The sequence below is a fragment of the Pleurodeles waltl genome, chromosome 6 (assembly GCF_031143425.1).
Source record: "Pleurodeles waltl isolate 20211129_DDA chromosome 6, aPleWal1.hap1.20221129, whole genome shotgun sequence".
In the NCBI taxonomy this organism is placed as follows: Eukaryota; Metazoa; Chordata; class Amphibia; order Caudata; family Salamandridae; genus Pleurodeles; species Pleurodeles waltl.
Genome location: NC_090445.1, coordinates 946041504 through 946060235, shown reverse-complemented (window position 1 = coordinate 946060235; position 18732 = coordinate 946041504). Strand labels below are relative to the sequence as shown.

Sequence of the window (18732 nt, the reverse complement as noted above, 5' to 3'; positions counted from 1 at the left end):
TCATTGGTGACTGAATTGAAAAAGAAATTCAAATCTTGAGCTGGTTGTATTATGATTATTTCAAACAGTAACCAATACAATAATCCTTATCTTTATTTCAGTTGGAACAAATGTGTGCTGAATGCTGCTGGTCGGATCGCCTAATGGAGCTGCAGTGCCTCATAAGGATTGCACACTTCTCTTTTAACGCTCATGATTATGAGTTAGCAAAGACATGTTGCCAGCGAGCCTTGTTAATTGATGATAATGACTGCAATGACAGCAATCCTGCATGGTAAGTAATGCATTGCTCTCTGATAACCCTACACTAAACCGTATTATGCAGCCGATTACATGTACACATGTATGTCATTGCGCAATCTTACTTATCAGTCGGTCCAGTATTTAAGTGTTTCTTTGATTGGTTGTGTGAATGACCTGCAGCCAACTACCCAGGTTGATAATAATGCAGTACGTGTTTGTCGTTAATGTCATTTAGGATGGTTGAAAGGGGTAGCAGCAGCTACCACTTGCTTGCCATTTGGGACCCTTGCTACAGTACCTAGGGCCCCTTGTCTTGGGGGTTATGGAGGTAGCAGCAGACGTAAAGTAAACAGGACTTGAAAATCTCTCTTTACTTTCTTTAGTTTGTACTCCTTGCCCCTCCTGCAGCTCCTTTGCCACTGGTAGGGTCCTTTGCGACGCATAGACGGAGACCTGGTAAACCGTATGACATCTCAAGTGTCAAAGTGCTCCTTATGTCACATTCACTGTCCTTGCTGTTATAGTGAATCAATCGTATGGATCATCTTGTATTATGTGAGCTAATTAAATTGTTCCCATACTTTGTCCATTTGATTGTGTCATGTAATTGAGTGGTCTCAAAATCTTTACTTGTTCCCTTAATAGTTGGAAATCCATTGCCCTCGTTTTAAAGAATCAGAAACATGATATCCCTTTCAGCTTTACCGCGGCTGTACATAAAGTTAGCTAAACCTTTCCAAATGCATTCTAGCCTTCGAAGCAAATGCATCAGCTCTGTATATCCAACTGTCATCCTGTTTTGATGCCACCCGTTGGGCAGAGCTCGGTATATGCTGCTGCCTCCTGAAAGGAAGATCAATCATACAGGCAAGAAACATTAAAGCCATAGCAACTGGATACTAGAATGAATCAATCAATATTACATTAATTAAAGAAGTGAATAACCTGATTGGTGTTATAAAGAAGCAGGATGTATTTAAAAATAGAATGAGAGAAAGTCCCTTGAGTTCATCTGCGTGTATCTAGTGCCAAGTAGCAACCAAATTATCAGTGCTGTATTTGAAGACCTTCACACCTCTCAGATCTAGAACCCAGATAGAAATAAGGCTTTTTTGTCGTCCTTCTGGCAACTGTTTAAGGCTCTTGGGCATGCTTGGTTCCAAAAACTGGAATTACCTTTCGATTTCCATGAGACATTCTTCAGCACTGTCAGAGTTTAATGTACATTTAAAAACTCAACTACTAGACTTGCCTGTCCCCCATGGTTCGTTGTTCTTTATTTATATTTTGGCATGCTTGTTTCTCATGATTTTATTGATTTATTCTTGTGAGAAAACAGGGCTGATTGCAGAGGCCCCATAACTTTTTGCCCCCATTTTCTACTTTTTGCTGGTGTTTTCCTGACTTTAAAGGTGCCCTGGGTACTGCTAACCAGTCCCAGGGCCTGTGCTCTGTGTAAAATGGATATGCAAATTAGGCTAATTAAAATTGGCTAAGTTAACCTACCTATAAGTCCCTAGTATATGGTAGGGCATGTAGGTTTAGGGACCACAGCATAGGTGGTGCACACCTAGGTGCACTGCTGAGGTGCCCAGTGTCATTTTAAAAGCAAGCCTGCCTTGCTGGCTGCTTTTAAATTAAAGTTATATGCAAATTCGACTTTGGAATTAAAGGTACTTCCAAAGTCTTAAACTACCTTATTTTTACATATAAGTCACCCCTAAGGTGTGCCCTATGTGCCCCTAGGGCTGGGTGCCATGTAACTATAAGCAGGGACTTTATAAAAATAGATTTATAAGCCCTGGTGAGGTAAAAACAGCCAAATTCGTTTTTCCCTCATTGAAGTAAATGGCCTTCATAGGCTAGAATGGGCAGACTTTATTTTAAATTTTAAAGTCTCCTTAAATGTTACATACCAAGAATTTGGTATCAAATTGATTGTTGTAATAAATCCCACAACTTCCAGTTGTTGGATTTAATATAACTTGTCCAGGTAAAAAGTTTAGACTTTACCTAAAAAGTTGCCAATTTCAGCTCTGCATTGTTTTTGCTGCTGTGCTCTGATTGGCCAGCCTGCAGCAGCTTCTGCCAGGCTGCCTTGATGAGGTGTGAAGTGGCCAGGCTTCACACAAAGGAATGTGCTTGGGGGAGAGAATCTCCCCTCAGCAGATGGTGAGGCAGGAAGGGGGAGGGCTGACAAACTGGTCTTCAAAGGCAGAGAAGGACATTTGCAGCACCCAGCAACACCCCCACATCCTGCAACCCCAGACAATTAGGTGCCCCCTTGATTAGATTAGGAGAGGGCAGGAGAGGGGTGTGTTTATGATTTTTAGCCACACCAGTGGGTGGGCTCAGCCAGATGTAACCTCCAAAAATCAGATTCATCCATGTTGGATTTTTAGAGACTGTTGCCTTCTGGGATGGAGTTTTGCCACACTTCCCAGGAAGTGGTCATCACAGGGGGACGACCCTGTCCCTGATTGGAGAACCAGGGCCCCCCTGCTTTTCACCCAGGAGCAAGGATAAAACTGGCAGACCTGCACCCACGCCTCAGATCCCCTCCAGAATTCAACAAGAAAGGAACTAAAGAAGAAGAAGGACTGCCCTGCTGGACCCCTGGCCTGCACCTGGACCCTGCACTCAGAAGGACTGCACCAGCTGCACACTTGGGCTTCACCACAAGAAGGACTTTGCCTGGCTTCAACTGGTTCAAGGAGGGACTCCCTGTTTGCTACAGGTGAAAAATTGCTAACCAGAGTCCCCTGCACCAACTCCTGAAGAAAGCGACCAGCTGACCACTGTCCAGTGGCCAAAAAGGAGTTTGCGCCAGGTGCATTCTGGGAGTTGAAGTCCGCACCCCCCAAGGACCATCACAGAACTTCTGGACCCTTGGGGTGAGCTGTGGACCCCAAAAGAACCTTAAAAGAACATCTGGGTGAAGCCCCAGAAGTTTGGAAAAGATTAGAGAATTTTTGGAAAAAAGCTCCAGAGAGGGACCGACCCGCCGCGGAAATTCTAGCCGGCTTGCCTCAACCGCGACCCGGCCTGACTTCGTGGTTCGTCCCGGTAAAGAAAAACATCCAAAAAAGAAACTAAGTCCGAACGTAAAAAGTTGACCGGGACCTCCCGGCCATCGTATCCGAGAAGGGCTCCATGGACGTCGGATCAAGATCCAGGTTTACCCCGGTCGAAGGATTTTCATCTCGAAAAAACGACTAAGTCCGAAGGTAAAAGTCTCCACCGAGGAAACCCACATCGCGTATCCGGACAAGGGCTCCAGGAGGTCGGATTCAACTGGCAGGTTCGTCCCGGTGAAGAAAAACTTCAAAATAAAGACTAAGTCAGAAGGTAACTTTTTAACCGAGGCCTCCCGCGACCTGTAGCCGAGCAGGGCTCCATCGCGGTCGGCCTGAAAGTTTGACTTTGCCCCGGTCGAGGTGCAACCAGATGACCCGATTGGCGCTTTTTGTTTCTAAGCGCTAGAAAAGTAATAATTCTTTAAAAATTCATATCTCCGGTTCCCCTGAACCGATTTTAATCGTTTTTGTGTCATTTTAAAGATAAAAATATAAACTATTTTTATAAATTGGTTTTGGATTTTTAAACTGTTTCCTGTGTTTTATTTAATTACTGTTTTGTGATATTTGAATGCTTTACACTTTGTCTCCTAAGTTAAGCCTTGACGCTCGTTGCCAAGCTACCAAGGGTTGAGCTGGGATTAATTTACTGAGACCTAACTGTACCTAGGTGGAGGTTAGTGGCTTGTTGCTAGGTGTAGGTACCTACCTGCCCTACCAATAACCCATTTTCCAACAATTCTCGATTAACATTTGTAATAATTATACTTGTTGCAGCATTTTGGATAAAGCTTCCATAAAAATTGAAGCTTTATCCCACTCCTTTCTTGTTTGCATTGACTTCAACTAGTATCCAGTCATCCACCACTTAATATATGTTTTAATAGTTGGGGTCTCACCAACTTTTAACAAGAAACTCGAGGTATGCATTGATGTTTGGCAGATGCAGAATGACCTGGTTATTTTTCTGCTACCTTTAAACGCATGACAGTAGGCATTGTCACTGCGCCCACATCAAACCTAATGTTCACTAAGCTACTATTGTGCTTAAATCTTCACAGTAGTTACTAGAAATGTCACTCAAAACTCCTTCTGTAACTGTTCTGTCCAGGACCTTTCAAAAGCCTCATATCCCACCTGGCCAAACACAACTTCCGGTAGGTAATAAATAAAGGAATGTCATGCGGGAATGCCCTGATTACATTTACTACGACTCCAATACAAGCAGTGTGCGTAGTCTGATTCTAATGCAACCTAAAGAGAAGTCTTGCCACATCTGTTTGTTTAATAACTTCATAAACAAAATTGACTCATGTTAACCTAAGTAGCTCATTAAGGGTATAACCCGTCTCCCAAAAAAACTGCGATACGACTGTTAGCACATCAGACCTTATTAAGTAAACTTACAAGGGAAATGGATGGACCTTCTGACTGCGCTTTGAGTTTTTCCCACCATATATCCCATACCAATACAGATCAATAACATCAACAATCAATAACATCACTAATCAATAGGAGTCAGTAATTTCCACACACCATGACCTTGCAGTCATGAATAACCACACCTTTATGTAAAAGTTAGAATGTTTATTTCCTTATACTAACAATTCCAATGTCACATAACTAAATCAAATGCTAAACATACAAGAACAATACTAGCTGACCAAAGCTGCGAAAGAGTCGCAATCTAATCAAAGCTTGTGCTACTACACATTCTAAAGTTACAGTACAAATTAATAATACAAATAGCTGCGCAACCAAAACAATATATATTTAGATTCAGCAAAGAAAAGACATCAACTGTTATTACATGTAGCGAACTTCATCAATGAGAACCCTACCTAACATCAGATTAGAATAGCATGTTTGACTTCATTCAAAACAATTTAGTCACACAAATTTTGAAAAACATCTAACTAACACTCTATCAAAATAGCAGTTAATACCTAGAAACAAAAACAAATAGACATAACAATCAGTGACATTGTCAGTATACCTGTGTTTAATATGGTTCAGCAAGCGGTAACAGTCTTCATCAACAGGACATCAGTTCGGTCAGCAAGACATCAGGATTCAGCATCAAAGTTCAGAAAAGCAAAGTCTCTTCATGCAGTTCAGAAAGGAATAATCAAAAGCAGGCTCTCTGGGCATTACGAAAGAATAGAGCTAATGGCCTGTCTTCTCTCGGTGCAGTCTGGCTAAGTTAGATTTCCTAAAACTACTTCCTACATCCTCATTGGTCAGGGAATTACATGTTTACATTTAGTCCAATTAAAATAAAACCCTTAATCTACTAATTCTCCTACTACATGGTTCACATGTGGATGATTGGTTCCTCTTCTCCCGCTCTCGTCATTCGGCTTGCCAGGTATCAATATTGTTGCAGCTTGTGCTCCAGTCAGTGCATCAATTGTCTTTTCTTGGGAAGGTCAGTCTTACACACATTACATAAAAAAAAAATTCACTAGCAAGTACAGCATCTTCTAGCAAGCAGATTCTCATGAGAACTAACTTCAGCTACAAGCACGTGGTCAGTACAGTGGAAAATCACAATTTAATTCTCTAAGCGTCCATTTTATAAAACGCTAGAAAATGCAGCTTGACATGAGGCCTTGCAACTAGGCCAAGACCTCGCTAAGTTAAGGCCTATGATTAATAAAGCTAATACATAACGCATAACCCTTAATATGACATATTACTCATTAATCAAACATAAGCTCAACATTTCATATTAATAAGCCATTAATAAGTATACTTCGTGAACATTGGTGGCCACTCATGTGGGCTCACCTTCAAATGTGTGCATTATTTTTCTCCAAGTTAATACATTTTCTATGCAAATTCAATACTCTGAATATTCATTAATAACTCATTAATAAACTCAGCGTTAACACGACTGAGCAGCAGAATTCCCTTTGATCATCACTTGCATGACCACTACGTCCTCAGCTGACTCTGAAACATTACTCGTTTTTGAATGAGGGAAAGCCAAGCAGAATGAGCCCAAAATAAATATCACTTTAGGTAATGCAGGTTCTTTGATAGTGCATCTTTTATAGACTAATATGTTTTGAATATTTCTCACTTGTCATGGCATGGAATCCTCGGTACATTTAATACGTATGTTTTATTCTATCATTAAAACAGTAACCTATCCACTTATGTCTTTATGAGCTTCAGACAGTGGATAGGAGCTTTGCTCCAGTACAGTGATCATATTTTGTAAAATTCACTGCTCGATTAGTGAGCGTTAAGACCATTGGTCAGTTGAGCTACTTTTAAAATTTTCTTTACTTCAGATCTTAAATTTGCACCCTAAATTGCATTTATATTTTGTCACCCTCACTTTTTGAGTGAACAAGATGTATGGTACCTCACTTTTGGAGATAGGACTAGTGCCCGTGACAGGAAATGGTCTAAAATGCGACATAGACATATCTCATTTTTGTACTGAAAAATGATTTATTTTTTTCCAATGTGGTAGCGCTAGGTTTTGGATCCTAACTCATCCGGCACCTAGGGAAATTTAGCCAACCTGTACTTTTTTTTAAAACAAGACACATAGGGGTATCCAGAGTGGGCCGACTTGCATGGCTCTCACTTCGTTTTTTGACCCAGAATCACTTGCAAACCTCAAACTTTCTCTAAAAAAACACATTTTCCTCACATCTCAATGATGGAATGTTCTGGAATCTTTGAGGAGCCACAATAAAATCCCACTTGTGTGCCTGTACCTAGTGCCCGTTAAGGAGTGGATCCCAAAAGGGTCAACAGTAGTCCTTGCATGAGGTACACAGATGGGGTAGCGTTTGTATCAGGGCAGGGTAGGGGAATGCTGGGTGGTAGAAATTTTGGGGATCCCTGCACATTCATGTAGTTTATATTACAGAAATGCACAGAAAAATTGTGTTTTTATTCAACGCTACATTGTGCAGGGTACTCTGGATAAGAAATCTTTAGAGGATCCACACAAGCCACACCTCTGTGGACTCCCCCTGGTGTCTAATTTTCAGTAATGTCTGGGTTTGGTTGGTTTCCTTAGATGGCTGTCGAGCCCGGGATCAAAAACGCAGGTGCCCCCCTTGCAAAACCAGGTTGTTTTGTGATGGATAATTTTGACATCTCCACAATACGTTTTGGGCCCTTCCCTGTTGTGGGCACTTGACTCACCCAAACAAGTGAGGCACCATTTTTCTCAGAAGACTTGGGGAAATGCTTATCGGTAGGAAATATGTGGTTGCCTTCAGATTTCAGGACTTTTCCTCACGGAAATGCGAGGAAAATGTGTTGTTTAGGCAAGGTTTGAGCTTTGCAGAGGGTTCTGGGTAATAAAAACTTGGTGTGAGCCCTGTAAGTCATGCACCCTTGGTTTCTCTTGGTTGTCTAGTCTTTGAAAATGTACAGGTTTGCCTCGGTGCCATCTAAGCTAGGGCTCAAAATCCACCGCTACCCATAATGACAAAGAAAAGGAAAAAAAAATCAAGGCGTTCTTTGTAAGGGCTATTTTACCCCCACAGGTATAAATCAGTACTCATTTGTTAAATGTTATCCACTACATACACTGGCTGGTTTTCTCACCTCCAGAAATACTGGTTTTCAAGCATAAATACTTATCAAAGTATCTGAATACTGAAATCAAGCCTTCTGAAGGAGAGTCATATAGCCACTTCACGGCACCAGACGCTTTATGGTCCATTCACGTACCACACACAAGACTTTCATGCCACGGGTCCAATCCAACCAATTAGCACACACACATCAACATAGCGCCACCATTCTGAACATTTTCGAATGCATGCTTAGTGAACTTTTATTAATGGCTCTCATGACAGCCTCATAAAGCTCAGGAAGACGTGTCTTTGATGCACCTTTAGCACACTCAGTATGCTAAATCCAACTCCTTCCAGTTTGTGAATGCAAGTTGCATGTGTCTGCGTATGCCCTCGAGGTGTCAGTCCTCAAACTGAGTGAGCATATCTACCTTGGAAGCTAAACACAAGCATGCTGGAAATGTTTCTGAATTTCCCTAAAGAGAAGGTTATAAACTATGAAGAACAGTACTTTTTGACACACAGGGAAGTCTGTGAGAATGTGGCATATGTCCCATCCACCGTTATGTGCTGTGACTGTAATGCACTTAACATTACAGCAAACTGAACATATACTAAGTTCTGATGGAGAATGAACATGGCAAGCAGGTCAAGCATTTACCCATAAGTGCTATAGTAATTACGTATCTGGGCAAGTGCAACACAAATGGGTATGAATCCATTGGTGAAGATGACGTCATGGCATGTGTATCTGAACTACCTTTACTATCTGCATTATACCTATGCAATATCCAGTTGGAAAGCAGACCTACCATAAGCCTTTCTTACCAGTTCATGTCTTTGTCCTCATCAAATTCCTGACTAATCTTGTATAATTGCCAAGTGAGCCTATACTAATGCTTTCCATCCCTAGCTACTTGAAGCTCAGGAAAACATGTCTTTCATGCGCCATCAGCACACTTACTGTGCTAAATCCAACTCTGTCCAGTTTGTGGATGCAAGTTGTGGGTGTGTGAGCATACCTTCCGAGGCCTATTCCTCAAACTGAGCGAGCATACCTACCTCTGATACTGAGGCAAACATTTTGGGCAGATACTGGCTGCGCTCTGTAAAGTAATAAGCTAAACAAATGTCCGGTGGGACTTTCAACACTTCTACGTTTGCTTTGACAGTGTTGAAATCTCAATTACTAATGTGTGTCATACCCAGGGGCACGAGTTATAGTTTCTTTAGATAACTCTAACTATAAAAGGTGAATTTCTATGGTTTTCTATGTTTAAACTATAACCTAACTATAACGTTCCTGTAACCTTTGGTTGTTTTAAGTGAATATATATATATTGATCACTTTTTCTTTTTATAATAGATGTGTGCTTTCGCTGGGGACCGATTGCGGCCCCCAGGAAAACTAAACATCTATAAACATTTTTTTAAAAGTAGCCCCCACAGATGGTCCAAACCCCTGTCAATATCACTGCTTTCGTAATTATTTTATATATATATATAAATATCATCATTATTAGCTTTATTTCGGTAAATATAAATACCATAAAAGCACATCACATTTAAAAAGGGAACAACAAACTACATAGTAGACAGTTTTAGTCATAAAAGGTTAAAAAGAAAAAGAAAAGGAAGAAAAAGGTATTTAAACATAAGCATTTCCCTACTGTAAAATCGCACCTTATAATTTTACGTAAAAGCACATAGTGGGTATTAAAAGATCAAAATACATAAATATATTTAACCCCTGAGGGACAATTGCGCCCCCACTAGCGTTCAACCACTTAAAAAAAAAAAAAAAGTGTCCTTGTTGGTGCCGGGGGTGGCCATCCCACTGTCACGAGGGTCAACCCACCCCCTCCCAGATTAAATCTCTGGTGTCTTGTGGGGTTTTCTGGCTGTAGATTGCAGCATGTGTATCCACAGCCCGGAAACCCTTTCAGGAAGGCCTTGCTTGAAAGGAGAGACTCTCCCCTTTAAAAGGAGGCCCACCTGAAAGCTGAGGTGGCCTTTTGCGGTCTGTTTGCGCGTAGAAATGTTGTTGACTATCTACACTTACCTCCCCCTGCTGCCCTGGGGACCAGCACCCCCGGGACAAATGATTGAAAAAAAAAGGAAAGGGGTAGCCATGGGACCCTCAAGCCCTGGGCACTATCATCCCAGGGCTATTCCCATTAGAGGGCGGCAGCGCGGCCCCTCTCTTGGAGCCACTGATGGCCCTGGGGAATGCCACTACCCAGGCCTGGCTCCTGCTGTGTCCTGGAGTGCCCACCCCCGGGACAGCTGTTTGCTGTGGCTTGGCTTCAGGGACTTAAGATCGTCAACTCCTCCAGCGAAGTGGGAGTCCAGTGGCGTGCCCTGGAACAATGCCCAAGAGTGCCTCCATACTCCCTTGGAAATTGTTTGGCATGCAAATTTGTGAGCTGCACAATTCGCTTAAGGAACTCAACATCCAAAAAGAGATGAATGTAGTCAATTGGCAAAAAGTTGGTTGTATCAACTTTACATCCACCGTCACCAGTGAAAGGGGGAATTTGGGGTTGAATTAAATTGGAGGGCTGCCAAGTGTCTGTGCTTGCCACCACATGTGTCTGCTCTCCAAGTTGTTCTGAGGTCTAACCTGCTACTGTTGCCCCGCTGCAAAGACTGTGCTTGCGAAGGGACAGCACAACTGTCTTCATCATGTCCCCCAGAATTGCTGAAAGATGAGTCATCAAATGGGACTCCATCAATGGGAAAATCACTTCCTGTCCTGTCCCTCAGACGCTGTCTCAGTATCTGCTGTCTCAGTCTCTGACCCTGCCTCAGAGCTTTTCTCCATAACCCGATGTAGGGCTTGAGCAGCAATCACCAATTGAGATGCTATCTCTGCAACTGGCATTAAAACTGTCCTTCTATAATACCATCCCTCTGGGGCTGCACTTTATTTTGAGCGGGCTGTGTGGCCCCCTGGGAACCACCAACCCGTGGGGCAAACAGCAATTTGGGTAATCAATGGGCTGCATGCCTGAAACTCTCACAGACCCAAACAGACACTGACGCACCCACTAAAACAATGATGCACCCACTCTAACACCCTGACACACACATCCACTCTCGCCCTCGAATACACCCTCTCACACCCAGAGAGACAGGCCAAAGCCAATTCCTGCTGCACATGCCCAAAGGGCCGTGCACAGCGTGGGGTTAGGTGGTTAAGGGGGTTGGTTGCGTGGTCTGGCCACAGGCCATGCAACCAAACCGGGCCATGCGCGGTGGTGGTTGGATTAACATATAGTAAATAAAGTTATTAAATATAAAAAAAATCAAAAACATAGAAAGTCACTGAAAAAACAAATGGTTACAGGGATGTTATAGTTAGGCTTGCATTTTAAATATAGAAAGCCATAGAAATTCACCTGTTATAGTTAATTATCTCAAGTAACTATAACTCGTGCCCTAAGGTAACTATAACACGCGCCCTCGCCAAGCACTGCGAGTTACCCCACAAATTACGACACTCGTGATATCTTTGATAACATCATTGATGATATCTATGAAATATTTGCAGTAAAACCTTGAACAAAAAAACTGTGCATGGTGGGGCGTGAATTATAGTTACCTTAGAGGCACGAGTTATAGTTTCTTGAGATAACTCTAACTATAAAAGGTGAATTTCGATGGTTTTCTATGTTTAAATTATAACCGAACTATAATGTCCCTGTAACCTTTGGTTGTTTTAAGTGAATATATATATTGATCACTTTTTTTTTTTTTTTAATAGATGTGTGGTTTCGCTGGGGGCCAATTGCGGCCCCCAGGAAAACTAAACATCTATAAAAAAAATATTAAAAATAATTTTTAAAAAAGTAGTCCCCACAGATGGTCAGCCCATGAGCAGGGGGTCCGAACCCCTGTCAATATCACTGCTTTTGTAATTATTTTATATATTTATTCCCTGAGGGGCAATTGTGCCCCCCCGGCGTACAACCATTAAAGCCATTACAAAAAAAGTGTCCTTGTTGGGGCCGGGGGTGGCCATCCCACTGATACGAGGGTCAACCCACCCCCTCCCAGATTAAATCTCTGGTGTCTAGTGGGGTTTCCTGGCTGTAGATTGAAGCATGTGTATCCACGGCCCGGAAACCCTTTCAGGAAGGCCTTGTTTGAAAGGGGACACTCTCCCCTTTGCAAGGAGGCCCACCTGAAAGCTGAGGTGGCCTTTTTTGGTCTGTTTGCTTTATCGGTGTCGTGCACAGCCTTGCCTGCTGCTTCCTCAACTCTAAAACTGTGACATCAGCTTGTGGACTTCACAGATGAGTGGGAGGGGATGGGGAGAGACACAGAAGCAATTTTGTGTCTCCCCCCTGGGGATCTAAAGAATCCTCTGGTGTAAACACTGGAGGATTCTTTAGAGCCCTCCCTGGTGACAGCCAGTGGACGTCAGATGCACCAGGGAGGATGTGTGTGTGACATTCATTGGGTGCGAGACGCTCCAAGTGGTTAAGACTGCAGAGAATACTGACCTGTTATTTCTGAGCACTGAATTACACATACCACAGTTATGTTTTATGCGGAAATAGCACTGTCTTCAGAGTTAGACCCTAAGAGCGCTTGTGAAAATGCGTAATTATTGATGAAACTAGAATTATTATAATCCCTTCCTGCAAACATTTTCCATTTTTTAGCTGTTTCTCAGCAACATTTCATCTAACCTCTTGCCAGTAAAATGTGACAGGATGAGGAGAGAAATTAGGTGTGACACATTCATTGAATCTCCTATAGTTCCTTATTTACCCAGAAACTCCTTTTCAATCCAAATAAGGAATCATTCCAAATTTAAAATAGAGACTGGGGTCTAGTTAAAGTCTAGGAAGAAGAATTTTCAGCTGTGGAGGTCAGGATTGTGTGAATGGCTGGGCATAGTGTTGGTGCTTCCCTTCCTTTTTAGAGGTTCTGTTGAAAGGGTGATCCTTTCCAGAAGTCACCCTGCCTGTCCCTCTCTGTAACCTAGGTTGAAGAGAAGGATGTCCTCTGAAAAGTAGTGCCAGGCAGTACCAGTAAGAAAAAGCTAAAAGGAACAAACAATCCCCTAAGGTGATATCTGCTTATTATAGAACAGTTCTAGCAAGCCTATCATTTTTATTAGGTTTGGGTAAGACTAAGACTGGAACTGAGCTGGTGCCGGCAAAACAGAAGCATTGATGGAGCTGGCTGCGCTAGATGAGAGCTGGAGCTGGCAGGACCTCAGCAAAGCTGAAGGAGGTGCCAATAAACCAAGAGTACATTCAAGCCAGAAAAATTGTGATACACTGTTACATTGAGCAGAGGCAAATTCAATGTTCGTAGAACAGGAACCACCTGAAAGGAAGGAGCTTTCCAGAACAGGAGCCACCCGACAGGAAGAGGCTGAATTGGTGGTAGGTAGTGTTTGTTGGCCATCTTGAACTGGAGTATGTGTTTGTTGGCCATCGTAGAAATGAGTTCCACTAAGGAGGAGTTAAAATGAAGCTTCCCACTTAAATCAGTTCCACCAAACCATCACAAATTTAAATAGAGAAAAGAGAGGAAGATACCACACACCCTGTATAGTGAAAGGACTAAAGAAACAAAGATTGAATCTCACATTACCTAACACACAAATAGTTCCTTTTCCCAGTCACTAACAGCACATAATAGGATTGCTAACTCTCTTACCTTAATGGTGCTCCTTAGATTGACATGTTGGGTAACGAAACCTAAAAGACATTAACAGTTAATTTTGCATTAGACTGGGATACACACAGATAATGGTCTTTTTTAGATGCAAATTTTGCTTGATTAAATCACCTTAAGTCGTTCTGTACAACCCTTTCCTCAAAAGTCTTCATTCAAAAATGTTAATGAATTCTTAAGAAATGTACATTCGCATAGCAAGACCTCACACACACACACACACAGTTTAATTTGTCCTAACAATATTTCCCCTAAAAGTATGCAAAGGGATTCTCTTTCGGTTAAATGCACACAAAACTATATTCTGTGTAAAAAGGTAACTTCTATGTTTAAATAAATGAGGAATATTTTCTTACTTGCAGTTAATAAGAAGCACTCAGTGATGATAGATTGAGAAAAAGTGCTCTCGAATTATAGGAAATTTGAGAAACTTTTAAAATAGTTTCTTTAATGGATAATAAAGTATGAAGTATGTAAAGTCACGCAGAAAATTGGGAGCTCATGCCAACTGGTGGGTGGCCCCCTCATTGAATTTAGACTTTCATAATGGAGCCATGCTTAATTTGAGCCATTGATGGCCGGTGGTGGCCATCTGCACTTTTTTTAATTTTTGAGTACCTGCACTTATTTTGCCCCATCATATAGTTACAAGAGGGTAAGAAACACAGATATGAAATACAAAATAAAATGCAAAGACAGAAAAACTGCCACAAAGGGAGAAAGTAGGAACTTGCAAGAGATAGATAAATGGCTAGGGAGTGTCTGGTAGTGGATTGAAGAGGCATGAATTGGATTTAGGACTACCAGCCTGGGTATTTGGCACATCAACAAATAAATATACTAGCCCCAGCGTCTGAGCAGAGCTGTAGGCACCGGCGTCTTTCTTTCACAAATCAAGCACTGCAATGGAGTATCAACCGTAGTTGGGCAACCACATTCTCAAATTCATAGAACAGTCAACCCAGATAAGGTGGCATCTCTTGGCATGGGTTATTGGCATCTGGAACTTTTCATTGTACATGTGCTAAAATGCACTGACTTCCACCCAGTGATATCCCAAATATGTCACTGAGGCATCTATCAAACAGCACACTTCCACACAGGAGAAGGGACCAGTATCTAGCCTTTTTTCCTGCATGTGGAGACAGCCTTCCATTGTATCACCAGACCCTGGCAAATGCAGATTTGCTAACTCTCACAAGCACATCTTTAAGCTATTCCAACAAGTGTTCTGTAACGTGAGGTTCATTTAGGGCATGTACAGTAGTCCAGCTCATTGTCCATAATTATCCCATAAGTTTAATTCACCTGTACTGAGATGTATTATAAAAGAACACGCATCTCATTTTGCTCCCCTGGCTACAAAAGGAATGATTAATTGAGGTGTAAGGGTAAAGGTTAGCCAGTATCTCCCGTTCATATGCCATCTCTCATGTGATCACATTACCTTCTAGATTTTAGATATTCTATGAATTCAATATTAACAGATAATATTATTAACCTTTCATCATGCAATAAAGATGTTCCACAAAAGACCAAAGGAGCATAGAGTGTTAGGAGTTATAGTTACAAACACAAATTTGTATTACACATAAATAGATAATCTCTATATTTTACCATACAATTTGAAAACGTTTGTGAGTTGAAGGTATACATCTCATAACATTAAATACACAGTTACTGATCTCCTCAAGTCATAAATAAGAATGACTCCATCGATCAGTGCCTTAGAGATGTCTTTCAAAGATTTAGGAAACATCAATAGCATAACTGCTAAAGAAGCAATTTCCAACTTCTCACGTAAACCCCTCAATAATGCATCTGGGTCAAATAACAATTTTTCCTTTTTGGAAGATGTTCTCTGCTACATTGCACATTCATTTGGAGATTTTAACTATAGGAATTATGAGCCATCTAACGTCTGTGGTTTACTGTCCTTTTTTGAAAATGTCCTGACTAAAGGTGCAGACAGTTGTTCATTGGTAGTAGCTCTACTACATTTAATGATGCATAGGGGAGCTGCTTGTGTCATACGCAATATGTCAGTCAAATTGCAGAGGTGCACAATAATGAATTTGAGCTCTTAGATTTATTAAGACCCCTACAGTGTTCTTAATCCACAAATCTTGTAAAGTTTACATTTTATCAATCTAATTCCAAAATTAGAGGTTTACATCATACTTGCTGTAGGAAGCTGGCTCTGTATATACTATATCAAAATGAGATATAGGGTCCAGGGGTTCCCCAGCGGCTTAACAGAGGCTAAAGTAGATAATGCTAATGCTCTCTTTTGTGGTTGTGCGGTCAAGCAGTAAGGCTTTTCAGAGGGTAGTGCAAAGCATTTGCTGTACACACACAGACAATAGAAGAAGCACACACTCAATGGCTTAACTCCAGACCAGTTGTTTTCATATAGAAAAAATATCTTTTGTTAATTCAGTTCTAGAACCACAAGATTCAAGTTGCAGGTAAGTACATCAATATATAAGTATTTCACATATATATCAATATTACTTTGATTCAAATTCGTAAGTCATACAGTTACTGAATAAATGGCAATAATCTGTTTTAAAAGTTGACGGTGACATTTTCAGAAACAGTTCCTAGTATGTTATGAAGGTAAGTACATGACTTACAGTTCCAGTCCCCGGGATTTAGAAAGTACACAGTTTGGGGTTCAAGTTAACCCCAAACACCCACCACCAGCAACACAGGGCCGGCCAGGTGCAGAGGTCAAAGCTGGGGCAAATTTAACATGGGTTCCTATGGAGACTTGCTTGCGGGTAAGTACCTGCATCTTCGGAGGGCAGACCTTGGGGAATTTAGAGGAGCACCCGGGGGGCACAGGTAAGCACCAAACACACACCCTCAGTGGCGCAGGGGCGGCTGGGTGCAGGGTACAACCAGAGCATCGGGCTCTCAATGCTTTCATATGAGGGGATCCAGGGGGTCACTTAGAGGCTTCAGGCTGGGTCCAGGGAGTCGGTTCTGGGAAACCACAGGCTGGACAAGTAGGAGGGCTGCCTGCTGAACGTTGGCACACTGGAGGTTGGGTTCTCCAAGGTCATGGGGCTGTGGGTGTAGTGTACCTTTTGGCAACGGGTATCTTTGTCCGGTGCTGTCGCAGTCAAGGGTGTCCTCTGGATACACACTGCAGCACTTGTCATGGAGGACCGGAGAGGTCAACCCAGAGTGGGCACTTGCTCGGAATTGCCTGGGTATTCTCTCTAGTTGGTTGGGCCACCTGGACACTGGCCGTGGGCGTCTGGTGCAGAGTGGTCAGGACTCGCGGATCCGGGGAGGCTCTGGAGACCTTAGATGTAGTTTCTTTTTGGACAGGGCCGCTGTCCATGGGAGTTCTTCATCCTCTGTGATGCAGGCAGTCCTCTGGAGTTTTGGCAGAGGTCGCTGGACTCGTGGGATGCGTTGTTTTCTTTTGCAGGGCTCTTTGAAGCAGGAGACAGGCCAGTAGGGCTGGGGCCAAGTCAGTTTTTGTCTTCCTTCTTCTCTGCTGGGGTTTCAGCTTAGCAGTCCTTCTATTTTCTTGTGAGGTCGCCAGGAATCTGACAAACTGAGTACAGTGGAGCCCTTAAATCCTGAATTTAGGGGCGTTAAGAGGTCAAAGGGCAATAGTCAATGACTACTGTCCCCAAGGGTGGCTATTCCCTTCTTGTGTACCACTCCCTTTGGGGAGGGGGACACAAACCTAAGCCTATTGGTCCCTGTCCTCCAAACTAAGATGGAGAATTCTGCAGGGAGGGGGCACACCTCAGCTCTGGACACCTTAGGGGTGGTTCCAGCTGGTGTGGTCACTCCTCCCTGTTTTTCCCACCGAACTTACTGCCAGAAGAGGGGCTTTGTTCGGGGACTGGCAACTCCACTAGCTGGAGTGCCCTGGAGCACTGTGACAAGAGGCTTGAGCCTTTGAGGCTCACCACCAGGTGTTACTGTTCCTGCAAGGGGGAGGTGTGAAGCTTCTCCACCCAGGACGGGATTTGTTTCTGGCCACAGAGAGCACAAAGGCTCTTACCCCATGTGGTCAGAAACTCGTCTGAAAGTGGCATGCTGCCACAGACGGGTCAGTCCTGCACTAGCAGCTTGGCCAACATACAGGGGACATCTCTAAGTTGCCCTCTGGGTGTATTTTTCAATAAATCTCACACTTGCATCAGTGTGGGCTTATTGTGCTGAGAAGTTTGATACCAAACTTCCCAGGATTCTGTTTAGCCATTATGGAGCCGTGGAGTTCGTATTGACAAACTCCCAGGCAATATACTCAATATGGCTACACTGCACTTAGTGTCTAAGAATAGACTTAGCTACTGTAGGTGCATATTGGTCATGCAGCTATCCCCTAACCTGTGGTATTTTGCATCCTGCCTTAAGGCTGTAAGGCCTTCTAGAGGGGTGACTTACCTAGGCCACAGGCAGTAGTTTGTGGGCATGACACCCTGAGAGGGGTGCCATGGCGACTTTGTCCTTTTCTCCCCAACAGCACACACAAGCTGCAAATGTAGTGTGCATGGACTTGGTAAGGCGTCCCCCAGGGTGGCATAATACATGCTGCAGCCCTTGGGGACCTTCCCTGACCACAGAGCCCTTGGTACCATGGATACCTTTTACAAAGGACTTAACTGTGGGCCAGGGTGTGCCAATTGTGCAAACAAAGGTACAGATTTTGGGACAGAACACTGGTACTGTGGCCTGGTTAGCAGGCTCACAGCACACTCTCAATCAAAGGTGGCATCAATATCAGGCAAAAAGTGGGGGGTAACCATGGGCACTTTCCTATACTTGTTTATCTTTTTTAGACATTCTGTGGTGTCCAAGGACCGAAGTGTATGAAAGCATATTTGCATTTTTATACAGTTATTGTATCCTGCTTATGTTCTCTGAGTAGGAGAAGATAAATATCCTCCAATAAACTGATAATTTGGCAATTATACATTGAACTACGTAGAGGCTGAAGAAGAAGAATCAGTTAAATGTTCTGTCAATCAGTTTTAAAATAATCATATTTCCGTAAATTAACTGCTAGATATCTAAAGTGTTGACCTTTAGTAACAGACTTGAACCTGGTAAGGTGATGCGAAGATTATTTATTTATTTATTTATTTTCGCAAACATATGCTACAAAAATAGTTGAAAAAAATCAATAGCCTAAC

The 18732-nt window shown here is 42.6% G+C and overlaps 1 protein-coding gene across 2 annotated transcripts in view; it reads left to right on the top strand.

Moving 5' to 3' along the window:
- CFAP46 (cilia and flagella associated protein 46) overlaps positions 1–18732 on the top strand; it is a 1580346-nt gene that overhangs the window by 577256 nt on the left and 984358 nt on the right. For both annotated transcript variants that reach the window (XM_069239769.1, XM_069239768.1), the window contains exon 24: positions 102–274. In XM_069239769.1, the coding sequence (XP_069095870.1) occupies positions 102–274 (173 nt within the window). The remainder of the gene's footprint in view (positions 1–101; positions 275–18732) is intronic.